Source organism: Colius striatus, chromosome 22, assembly GCF_028858725.1.
Source record: "Colius striatus isolate bColStr4 chromosome 22, bColStr4.1.hap1, whole genome shotgun sequence".
In the NCBI taxonomy this organism is placed as follows: domain Eukaryota; kingdom Metazoa; phylum Chordata; class Aves; order Coliiformes; family Coliidae; genus Colius; species Colius striatus.
In genome coordinates, this window is record NC_084780.1 from 2,620,366 (window position 1) to 2,631,836 (window position 11,471).

The 11,471-nt window shown below is 61.1% G+C and overlaps 1 protein-coding gene across 1 annotated transcript; it reads left to right on the forward strand.

Moving 5' to 3' along the window:
* The first annotated feature begins 1,855 nt into the window (after positions 1 to 1,855).
* Positions 1,856 to 6,439, forward strand: TULP1 (TUB like protein 1). The gene is made up of 10 exons (XM_062013576.1): positions 1,856 to 2,015; positions 2,253 to 2,366; positions 2,474 to 2,608; positions 2,795 to 2,886; positions 3,110 to 3,283; positions 3,712 to 3,824; positions 4,793 to 4,901; positions 5,110 to 5,208; positions 5,459 to 5,630; positions 6,306 to 6,439. The coding sequence occupies exons 1-10, from the start codon at positions 1,856 to 1,858 to the stop codon at positions 6,437 to 6,439; spliced, it is 1,302 nt and encodes a 433-aa protein (XP_061869560.1).
* Positions 6,440 to 11,471: the final 5,032 nt, after the last annotated feature.

An 11,471-nucleotide genomic window follows, 5' to 3' on the forward strand; every position in this document is an offset into this window, starting at 1 on the left:
ACAGCTCCTTGCCTTTGATGGGATGAGGGGAGATGGAGGTGTGGAGCCAGGCTGCCTGGCTGTGCCCGTGTCCCCTGCCCCACAGGATGCCCACTGCTGCCTCCTGGATGGGGTCCCTGCAGCACAATGTGGTGTGTCCCTGTGTCCCAGCACAGTCCTCGGGGTCTGGGCAGCAGCAGCATCACGTCCCTCATCCCCGGGGCTGGCAGTGGCTTTCTGGCCCAGCACTGACACTCCCCTGTCTGTCTGCTAACAGCCCTGTCTGTTTTCCTCCCTCTGCCTTGCCCGGGGGGCTGCCCCATGGTGAGTCGCTCGTTTGAAGGTGTGACTGCGTGTCCTTCCCTGGGGCCGGTCCCTGCGCACACGGGGCAGGATCAGCCCGGCTGGGAGGGAAAGGAGCCGGTGCTGGATGGGCAGGGACCGACTGGCTGAGGGAAGGGGCTGAAAGCCGGCACCGTCTCCCCAGCACCTCCCGCGGGGGCAGAAGCTGAAGAAGAAGCGTCAGGAGCCGGTGCCGGAGCCCGAGGCCAAGCCCCGGCGGCTGCGGGGGAAGAAGCCGGGTGAGGGCGGCGCTGCGGAGCTGCCCCGTGCCCCGGCACAGGGTGAGCACAGACCCCCCTCCAGCTCTCGCGGCCGTGAGGGCTCACACTGGCACCCCCATGGTCCCATCCTGCCCCCGCCGTGTTCTCCATTGCGGGCATCCCGTAAATGCACAGGGGTGAAGAAGCTGAGGAAGAAGAAGGAGGAGAAAGGGGAGGAGGAGAGTGACAAGGACACCCACCCAAAATGTGCCAGAGAGCCTCGGAAGAAGAAAGAGAGCCTGGCCCCCCACTCCCACATGAGCAAGGGCCCCAAGAAGCAGCAAGGTGGGAGGGCAGCACAAATCTCTCATGCAAGACACCTCATGAGAGCCATCGATGCTCCCCGTGTCTGCAGGGGCTGTGCATGTCCCTGGGGGGCTTTGCGTGTCTCTAGGGGGCTGTGCATGTCCCTGGGCCTCTGTGAATGTCCCCAGCGGACTGTGCATGTCTCTGGGGCTCTGTGCATGTCCCTGGGGGTCTGTGCATGTCCCCAGGGGACTGTGCATGTCCCTGGGGTCTGTGCATGTCCCCAGGGGACTGTGCATGTCCCTGGGGTCTGTGCATGTCCCCAGCGGACTGTGCATGTCTCTGGGGGGCTTGTGCATGTCCCTGGGGCTCTGTGCATGTACCCAGGGGACTGTGCATGTCTCTGGGGGGCTGTGCATGTCTCTAGGGGGCTGTGCATGTCCCTGGGGCTCTGTGCATCTCACTGGGGATCTGTGCATGTCGCTGGGGGTCTGTGCATGTCCCTGGGGATCTGTGCATATCACTGGGGATCTGTGCATGTCGCTGGGGGTCTGTGCATGTCGCTGGGGGTCTGTGCATGTTTCTGGAGGGTCTGTGCATGTCTCTGGGGGTCTGTGCATGTTTCTGGAGGGTCTGTGCATGTTTCTGGAGGGTCTGTGCATGTCCCTTGGAGACCTTTTTGGAACGGGGATGTGGCAGGGGACCATCCCATCCTACGTGGCATCGCCTGGGGAGTGGAGATCGGGAGGGGACACGCTCCCAGGGACTGTGGCAGCTGTCTGGAGCCTGTAGCTCCCTGAACATCTTCGTGGAGTTAAAAGATAAGGGAGGGGGCAAGAAGCTGGGGTCGTGGCTCCTCGGCCGCGCCGCGGGGCTGCAGCCGCGAGATGGCGATGCGGCTCTGCGCTGTGCCACGGCCCCAGCACCCCGGCCCCAGCACCCCGGGTCCAGCACCCCGGCCCTGCTGCCATGGATGGGTGCCGGGGATGGACGTTCCCAAGCCACGAGGCTGCGAGTCCCCGGTGCTGATGCCGTGGTGTTACCTCTGGGCAGAGCTGGCCGAGGACTCGGGGGATGAGGAGCAGGAGGATGAGGTGGACAATAAAGACCCACCGAAAAAACTCAAGAAGAAGCTGCCCAAAGAAGCCCCCTCTGGTGAGAGCCGGGAGAAGAAGCTGAAGCCAAAGGGTGAGTGCCCAGGGACAGGGGCGGCTCCAGCCCAGCTCCGTTGCCAATTACATCTGTCTGCTGGGGTGAGGAACCCCTCGTGTCCCACCCCCATGGCTGTCCTGGGAGGCTCAGGAGGCTGTGGGACAATCACCCCTCCCCCTGCAATCTCCTCCTGGCCCATTCCTTCCTGCTGCCCCTACCCTGCCATCTTCCCTGTGCCCATCCCCCTGCCCATCAGCTCCTTCATCCTGCCAGGAGACAAGAGCGACCCTGACAGCAAAGCCAAATCCACCAAAAGCGCCAAGAAGGAGCCAATGTCCATGTTCCAGGTGAACAGGGACAAGAAGGAGAAGAAAAGCAAGAAGAAAGGTAGAGGGGGAGCAGGGGAAGTGGCAGCCCATGGCACTGCCCCACAGCACCACCCTGAGCCCACAGCACCAGCGCTGCCCGACGCTGTCCCCGTGTCCCCCCTCCAGACACCACTGGCAGCGATGAGGAGGATGATTCTGACTCCAGCACCAAACCCATCAGGTCAGAGAAGAAGAAGAACCCAGCATCCCTCTTCCAGACTGGTGGGGACCCCCCCAAGGAGAGGAAAACCAAAAAGAAAGGTGAGATCCTGGCACTGTCAGTGCGATGGAGAGTGAGGGGCGCTGGAGGGGGTGGGCTTGAGCTGGCCATGGAGAAGGGGTTATGATCAGCAGGGCTGACATGGCTCTGTGCCAGGCTTGGTTTAGGGGGTTGGTAGAATCAGTCTCTTCCCTGTGCCCTGTGCCCCTGCCTGTTCCTGCCTGCAGCTCCTCCGAAAGTGGCCGAGAGCGAGGAGGAGACTCCAGAGACCCCCCCGAAAAACTCCAACAAGAAGGGGAAAGGGAAGAAATCAAAGAAGGTACAAAAGCCCCCTCAGGGCTGTGGGGATCCCCTGGGGGCAGAAGCAGCAGCTCTTCCCCTCTTAAGAGTGGATTGGGAAGATGGAGCATCTCCCAGGGATGCACCGAGGCACTGCCCCCAGAGCCACCAGCTCCAGAGCCACAGCCCAGGGGAGACCAGGAGCAGCTGTCCAGGAGGAGTTTTGGGTAGGTTTGGGGTCTCCATCCCTTCTCTTGTTGCAGACAAAGGAGGAGAGGCCCCCATCACCCATCATTGAGGTGGACAACCTGGAGGAGTTTGTGCTGAGACCAGCACCACAGGGAGTGACCATCAAGTGCCGGGTGACACGGGACAAGAAGGGGATGGACCGGGGGCTTTACCCCACCTACTACCTGCACTTGGATAACGACAGGAAGGTGACTGGAGTGAGGGAAGGAAGGTCCCTGCAGGGAGTGGGGGAAGGGACATCCCTGCAGGGACTGAGGGAAGGGACATCCCTGCAGGGAGAGGGGGAAGGGACATCCCTGCAGGGAGCACTCTCAAGGCTTTGGGAGATGCCTGTCTGCAGTTTCTCTTGGGAAATGCCCCATGTCAATGGTACCCAGAGTGATAAGCAAACATCAGCCACAGTGATGCTGATGCCAGGCTGGGCTCAGCCCTTCCCACCCCATGGCTCAGCTGGTATTTGGGGACCATCTCCACTCTGTGGCTTGTGTAAGGTCACAGCACTGACTTGCCAGGCCAAGCCTTGCTCAGAGGGCACAGTGGGGCAGCGAGCTGGGCACAGCAGCAGTGATGGACATGCCAATGTCCCACCACCCCCATGGTGCCACTGCTCCCCAAGGTGTTCCTGCTCGCTGGGAGGAAGAGGAAGAAGAGCAAAACCTCCAACTACCTCATCTCTATCGACCCCACTGACCTGTCACGGGGGGGAGAGAACTTCATCGGGAAGCTGAGGTAGGAGCTGATGGGGCACCCTGTGGCACCCCATTCCTACAGCACCCTGCTCCTGCAGCACCCCACTCCTGCAGCACCCTCCTCCTGCAGCACCCCGCTCCTGTATTACCTCCCTCCTGCAGCACCCCATTCCTGCATCACCTCCCTCCTGCATCATCTCTCTCCTGCAGCACTCCCCTCCTGCAGCACCTTGTTCCTGCAGCACCCCCATTCCTGCAGCACCTCTCTCCTGCAGCACCCCATTCTTCCATCACCTCCCTCCTGCATCATCTCTCTCCTGCAGCACTCCCCTCCTGCAGCACCTTGTTCCTGCAGCACCCCCATTCCTGCAGCACCTCTCTCCTGCAGCATCCCATTCTTCCATCACCTCCCTCCTGCATCACCTCTCTCCTGCAGCACTCCCCTCCTGCAACACCTTGCTCCTGAGGCACCCCATTCCTGCATCACCTCCCTCCTGCATCACTTCTGCAGCACTCCCCTCCTGCAGCACCCCATTCCTGCAGCACCCCGCTCCTGCTCCATGGGGTGCTGGCTGCCTTGAGTGGTGGCTGGGGTCAGGCAGGAGGTTAAATTCAGAGTTCCCTGTTGACAGTCTGACCTGAGGAGTGTCAGGGGGCGGGAGGGGAAAAAACAGGCTCTTCTGGTTCCTCCTGGCAGACAGGTCATGGCTGGAAACCGACCCAGGTGAGCCCAACAAGTCCCAGCCCGTTGTGCTGGCAGCAGCTGTGCAGGATGCTGGGGGGTCCCCTCGGTGACAGCACCCTCTAACAGCCTGATTTAGGGGTGTCCTGAACCCCAGCAAACAGCTAAAGGGTGGGAAGGGTGCTAGTGGCTGAGGGCTGCACGTGGGGGTTGTGGCTGAAGCAAAGCTGGGGCTGTGGCTGGCTGTGGTTGGGGGGACAGGGTTGGGGGGTTGAAGGAGGGACGTGGTGGCACCAGCCATGGTCAGCTGCTGCTCCCACCTGCAGATCCAACCTGATGGGGACGAAGTTCACGGTGTTTGACAACGGCACAAACCCCGAACGGGCCAACGCCGACTGGTCCAACGTGCGGCAGGAGCTCTCGGCCGTGGTCTACGTAAGCAGCAGCACGGGGGGACATCCCTGCCCCAGCACCTCCTGGGGGGGTCCCAACCTGCACCCCTTTGCTGAGCTACTGCGCCAGGGGATGTTGCAGAGGTGTGGGATGGGCTGAAGCCATCCCTGAGCTCCTCCTTCAGCTGCTGGTGAGAGGCTGCAGCCCACAGCACCCACTGGTTTAAGTCACTGGTCTCCTTCTCTTGCAGGAGACCAACGTTTTAGGGTTCAAAGGCCCCAGGAAGATGACAGTCATCATCCCTGGCATGAATGCTGACAACGAGAGGGTGCCCATCCGGCCCCGAAACGTAAGTGAGGGGTCAGACTGGGAGAAACTCCTTGGGGACTGGATCTGCTGAGGTTCACCTTGGATGTTTCCTCATTTGGGGAATGGAAATGCTTGTAGCTGTCCCTGAAACTCCCTGGAAGGTGGGACGTGTGGTGTCTGTGTAGGGATCCCACCTCCCAGCTGGGTGCTGCTACAGAGCATCCCCCTGGGCACGTCACGGGGGGAAGCAGCACTCTGGGTGTGCTGTGCCCCACTCTGTCCCTCCCCAGGACAACGACGGGCTCCTGATGCGATGGCAGAACAAAAACATGGACAATGTGATCGAGCTGCAGAACAAGGCACCGGTGTGGAACGATGAGACTCAGTCCTACGTCCTCAACTTCCACGGCCGGGTCACACACGCCTCGGTCAAAAACTTCCAGATCGTGCACGGCAGCGACCGTAAGCTGGGGAGGGTCGGGATGGGAGGATGGAGGGGAGCAGCCCTGCTGCCAGCTGCACCCAGCACCTTGCATCTATGCTGTGCTGTGTTGGTGGCTGCTTTGGGGTCCTGAGTGCTCTGCTGGGGCTGGGATGCAGCCAGGCAGGGTGAGGGCAAGGCAGAGACACGCACCCTGCAGCCCCATTGACCCTATGGCCCCCTCACAGCCACCCACCCGGCCCAGCCCGCTCCAGAGCATCCCCCCAGCAGCCACCCAGGCTCAGCCCGGGGTGCACAGCCCCTGGGGGTGGCAGTGGCTGTGTGCCGGCCGTTTGTCACCTGTCTGGCGCAGTCAGAGCCTTTGGCCTCCGGGGTGTTGGGTTACGGGACAGAAAAAACCTCTCAGGGGCCCCTGGTTATTTTTACAGATTTCCTGTCACCAGTTCTCCAGCAGCAGCAGAGGGAGGGGGGTGGGAGCCCTGTCCCTTGGGGGGCTGTGGCTCCCAGGGAGGGGGTGCTGGGGGCACTGGAGGGTCCTGTGCTGTGCTGGTGCTTGTGCTGCAGCCGCAGCGGGCGCGGAGCTGGGGCAGGGGGCACAGCACCGCTGGGTGAGCCGCTGCTGCGTGGGCTCCCCGGGCAAAGGGCAGCAGGGGGGGTGCAGGGGGGGCCTCAGCTGCTCTCCCTCTGTCCCACAGCCGACTACATCGTGATGCAGTTTGGGAGGGTGGCGGATGATGCCTTCACCATGGACTACAACTACCCGCTGTGCGCCCTGCAGGCCTTCGCCATCGCCCTCTCCAGCTTCGACGGCAAGCTGGCCTGCGAGTAGTGCCAGCCTCGGGCTGCCAGGGCCTGCCAGAGTGCCAGCCTCAGGCTGCAAGGGACTGCCAGAGTGCCAGCCTCAGGCTGCCAGGGACTGCCAGTAGTGCCCTGGCCCACAGGCTGAGGGCTGCTCTGTGCTCCTGGATCCCCCTCCTGCTCTGCTCCCTCTGTTTCTACCTTCTGCCCAGCTCCTGCTCATGGCTCTGGCTGCTCCTGGTGTGGCTTGTTGTGCCCACTGCTCCCAGAGTGCCCTGGGCTGCTGATCTGGCCCTGGGATGCTGATCTGGCTGTGGGATGCTGATCTGGTTGTGGGATGCTGATCTGGCTGTGGGATGCTGATCTGGCCCTGGGATGCTGATCTGGCCCTGGGATGCTGATCTGGTTGTGGGATGCTGATCTGGCCCTTGGATACTGATCTGGTTGTGGGATGCTGATCTGGCTCTGGGATGCTGATCTGGTTGTGGGATGATGATCTGGCTGTGGGATGCTGATCTGGCCCTGGGATGCTGATCTGGTTGTGGGATGCTGATCTGGCCCTGGGATGCTGATCTGGTTGTGGGATGCTGATCTGGCTCTGGGATGCTGATCTGGTTGTGGGATGCTGATCTGGCCCTGGGATGCTGATCTGGCCCTGGTCACCCTCTCTGGGGACAGATCACTTGTCTGGGGCAGATGGCAGAGCCAGGACCAGGGTATATTTAGCAGATGAGGCTGACTGTGATCCCAATCTCATCCCTTTGAGATGTTTCTTGGACTCAGATCCTGGCACCTCATCCCTCTCTTTCTTTTTTCCCTCTTTCTCTGTTTTCAGGCTCTGGTTTGTGTTTTGTAGCTCAAGTTCTCAGTGAGGGGAGGGGGATGGTCTCCTCAGTTCATGTTTCCTCATCCCCTGTGGGTGTGCACAGAGTCCCAGCTCCCCCTGAGGGACCCTCAACCCACGTTGATCCCCACTGAGCACGACACTACTGGCTTGCCCTGCTTTGCCCTGCTGTGAGTGCCCAGGCAATGGCTTTGCACACCCCAGGCCCCCCCATGCTGGGTCTAACCCTGCTGCCCAGAAGCCTTTGTGAACTGGTGTCCCAGCCTGGCAGCCAGAGCACCAGGGGCACAGGCTGAGGGCAGCCACGTGAGGCAGGGTGGGCATCAGCAGCACGGGGCTGGGGTGGGTCTGTAACACCAGGAGGGAGCTGGAAGGGGAAAACTGTGGGTGCATCAGGAAGTGTGGGGGTGACTCATGAGGTGTGGTGCGGTGCTGAGTCACGCTCAGCACCTGGCCAGGCCCTGCTGAGCCCCCTGCTCCCCCACTCCCCCCACCAAGCAGCCCGTGGCATCCCGCCAGCCCTCACCCAGGGGGTGTCATGGGAGCTGGGGAGAGTCCTTGGGAAAGGGGGATGCTGCCTGGGGGGAGCAGGGCAGCCTCTGCCCCCATTTCCAGCACAAACCCACCTTTGTGGGGTGAGGATTTGGCTGCCCTGAGTCTCAAGTCTGATTCCATGGTGAGGAACAGTGGGATATGCCAAGGTGCCCTGGGACACTCTCCTTGATCCCCTGACCCTGCTTCTCACCCTCCCAGCTCACAAACTTCCCCCAGGGAGGCCTGATACAACCTGGGATCCCCTTCCCAGAACACAGACAGGTCTTTTCCCCCATTCTGGGGGTGATCTAAGCCACCTCAGTTAACTCTGCAAGAGCCAGCCAGGGCAGAATGGCCAAGGAGCAGGACACAGGTATCACAGACAGATGCAGCTGTGCAGGAGCGATGCTCATCCTTGCTGAGCAGCATCACAACACCTTCATGGTCAAACCCATCCCTGTGCAGGGCTGGGGGCAGAGTACAGTGACAGTGGGACCATAAGCTGCAGCCAAACAGCTACTGAACATCTGCCCCATCTGCAGCCCAAGCTGAGATTTTCCCACCAGCTGAATGAATCCAGACTCTGTGATTCACTGGCAGAGACAGTGGGGGCAGATGGAGCCAGACAGCTTGGGGACAAGGGGCCAGGGGGGGACATCACCCTTCACCCATGTGCTGAGATCAGAGACCTTGTGAGCTCAAGGGAGAACCAGCTCCCACGCTTCGGGGCCAGCATCCCCAGCTAGGTATGGCCAGCAAATGTGGGGAAAGCCAGAGCTCTGCCCAAACTGAGCCATGAACCCAACATCTGGTTGGAATTGGGATAAGCTCAGCTAATGGTTGAGCTAATATTTGTCTGTTTCCTACAGTGGAAGCAGAAAAGCCAAAGCAGGGGGAGACAGAAGAGTTTGGGCTCCCCAAGCTCTCACCAGAGCATGAGTTGCCATTATCCCAGCTGCTCCTCAGGGACTTTCTCTCTCCCCCTCACCCAAAAAACCTTGATATCATTGTTCCTTGTTGCTGGAAAACCTTCTGGGGTTCCCAGCCTGTAGCCCATGGGGAGCAAAACAATCTGCTGTGTGTGTCCAGGGCCACACCAGCCCATAGCTGAGCACTGGTACCCCTCCAGCCACCCACCCCAAAGCCTCTTCCCCAAACCAACTGCAGCACAAACCCATTTAACAGGGTGAGGGACCCTTGGGTCCTTTGTGCTGGCTGATAACACCAGAGGAGAGGAGGAGGAGGAATGGAAGCAGTTGAAATGTGTCTACTTGGGCTGCTGGAAAGTGTGACGGATGCTCCAGCAGCCCAATGGCTGCGGCTGCAGGGGCTGTGTGGGAGGGAAAGGAATGCTCCCTGCAAGGGAAGAGCAGAAGAAGGAGCCTTAGCAGCAGCAGTGGAGCCCAAAGTGTGTGTCTTCCTGGGACAAAGGGGTTTCTCCATCCTCAGGGATGTTGTTTGCCCGACTTTGAGGCTTCTGGAGCTCTATTGGCTTGTGGCTGGTGGTGCAGGGATGGGTGTAACGACAGCCACAGGTGGCCCTTGGCAGCTCCTCCAGGGAACCTCCTGGGAAAGCTGGTTTATTTTTGCACAGATGGTTAGAAAGCAAAGGGGAGGGGACAAAATAAAGGTCCCACTTCGATGCTGAGCACCACATCCCAGTCAGGACCAATGTCACCGAGGTGCTGGTGACCCCCCTGGGCAGCCCCATCCCACACTGCTGGTCCAGCACGGAGCAGGAGGCTGGAAGCAGAGGACTCTTCTCCCTCTGCCCCACATCCCAGTTGCTCAGGGAGGTCCAGACAACCAGCCCTGAGCACAGGCTCAGCCCCTGCACTCTTGAGGGAAGCCCAGGGGGTGTGTTTTCAGGGGAAATGCCCCATCAGCTGGACAGCCCATGGAGTGCCAGGCTGTGTGCCAGCAGCTATGGCAGCAGAGGCCAGCACAGGGAGTCTCCTCCCCAGCAGTGGAAGGGCCAGAGCTGTGTTGTTCCCTCAGCCTCAGGGGCTCTGGCTCTGTGCTTTCAAGTGTTGGCACATGAATTAATTAAAGGAGCGGTCACAAGGGGCTGCTTCTGCCTCCCCATCCCCTGCTTGTGTGTTTCTTTCAGTGACTTTTTGCAGAGGCAAAGCTGGGCTCTGGGTTTGCAGGATGGGCTGGTGCTGGGTGCAGTGAGCAACAGGCAGTGATGGCACAGGCAGCAGTGGCACAGGCAGTGTGATGGCACAGGCAGAGTGGTGGAGCAGGCAGTGTGATGGCACAGGCAGCAGTGGCACAGGCAGCAGTGGTACAGGCAGTGTGGTGGCACAGGCAGCAGTGGCACAGGCAGTGTGATGGCACAGGCAGAGTGGTGGAGCAGGCAGTGTGATGGCACAGGCAGCAGTGGCACAGGCAGCAGTGGCACAGGCAGTGTGGTGGCACAGGCAGCAGTGGCACAGGCAGCAGTGGTACAGGCAGTGTGGTGGCACAGGCAGTGATGGCACAGGCAGCAGTGGCACAGGCAGTGTGATGGCACAGGCAGCAGTGGCACAGGCAGCAGTGGCACAGGCAGTGTGGTGGCACAGGCAGTGTGGTGGCACAGGCAGCAGTGGCACAGGCAGCAGTGGCACAGGCAGTGTGATGGCACAGGCAGCAGTGGCACAGGCAGCAGTGGCACAGGCAGTGTGATGGCACAGGCAGCAGTGGCACAGGCAGCAGTGGCACAGGCAGTGTGGTGGCACAGGCAGTGTGATGGCACAGGCAGCAGTCGCACAGGCAGCAGTGGCACAGGCAGTGTGATGGCACAGGCAGCAGTGGTACAGGCAGCAGTGGCACAGGCAGTGTGATGGCACAGGCAGCAGTGGCACAGGCAGCAGTGGCACAGGCAGTGTGGTGGCACAGGCAGCAGTGGTACAGGCAGCAGTGGCACAGGCAGTGTGATGGCACAGGCAGCAGTGGTACAGGCAGCAGTGGCACAGGCAGTGTGATGGCACAGGCAGCAGTGGCACAGGCAGCAGTGGCACAGGCAGTGTGGTGGCACAGGCAGCAGTGGTACAGGCAGCAGTGGCACAGGCAGTGTGATGGCACAGGCAGCAGTGGTACAGGCAGCAGTGGCACAGGCAGTGTGATGGCACAGGCAGCAGTGGCACAGGCAGCAGTGGCACAGGCAGTGTGGTGGCACAGGCAGCAGTGGTACAGGCAGCAGTGGCACAGGCAGTGTGATGGCACAGGCAGCAGTGGTACAGGCAGCAGTGGCACAGGCAGTGTGATGGCACAGGCAGCAGTGGTACAGGCAGCAGTGGCACAGGCAGTGTGATGGCACAGGCAGCAGTGGCACAGGCAGCGTGGTGGCACAGGCAGCAGTGGCACAGGCAGCAGTGGCACAGGCAGCGTGATGGCACAGGCAGTGTGGTGGCACAGGCAGCAGTGGCACAGGCAGCGTGATGGCACAGGCAGTGTGGTGGCACAGGCAGCAGTGGCACAGGCAGCAGTGGCACAGGCAGTGTGGTGGCACAGGCAGCAGTGGCACAGGCAGTGATGGCACAAGCAGCAGTGGCACAGGCAGTGAGATGGCACAGGCAGTGAGATGGCACAGGCAGTGTGGTGGCACAGGCAGTGTGGTGGCACAGGCAGCAGTGGCACAGGCAGCAGTGGCACAGGCAGTGTGGTGGCACAGGCAGTGATGGCACAAGCAGCAGTGGCACAG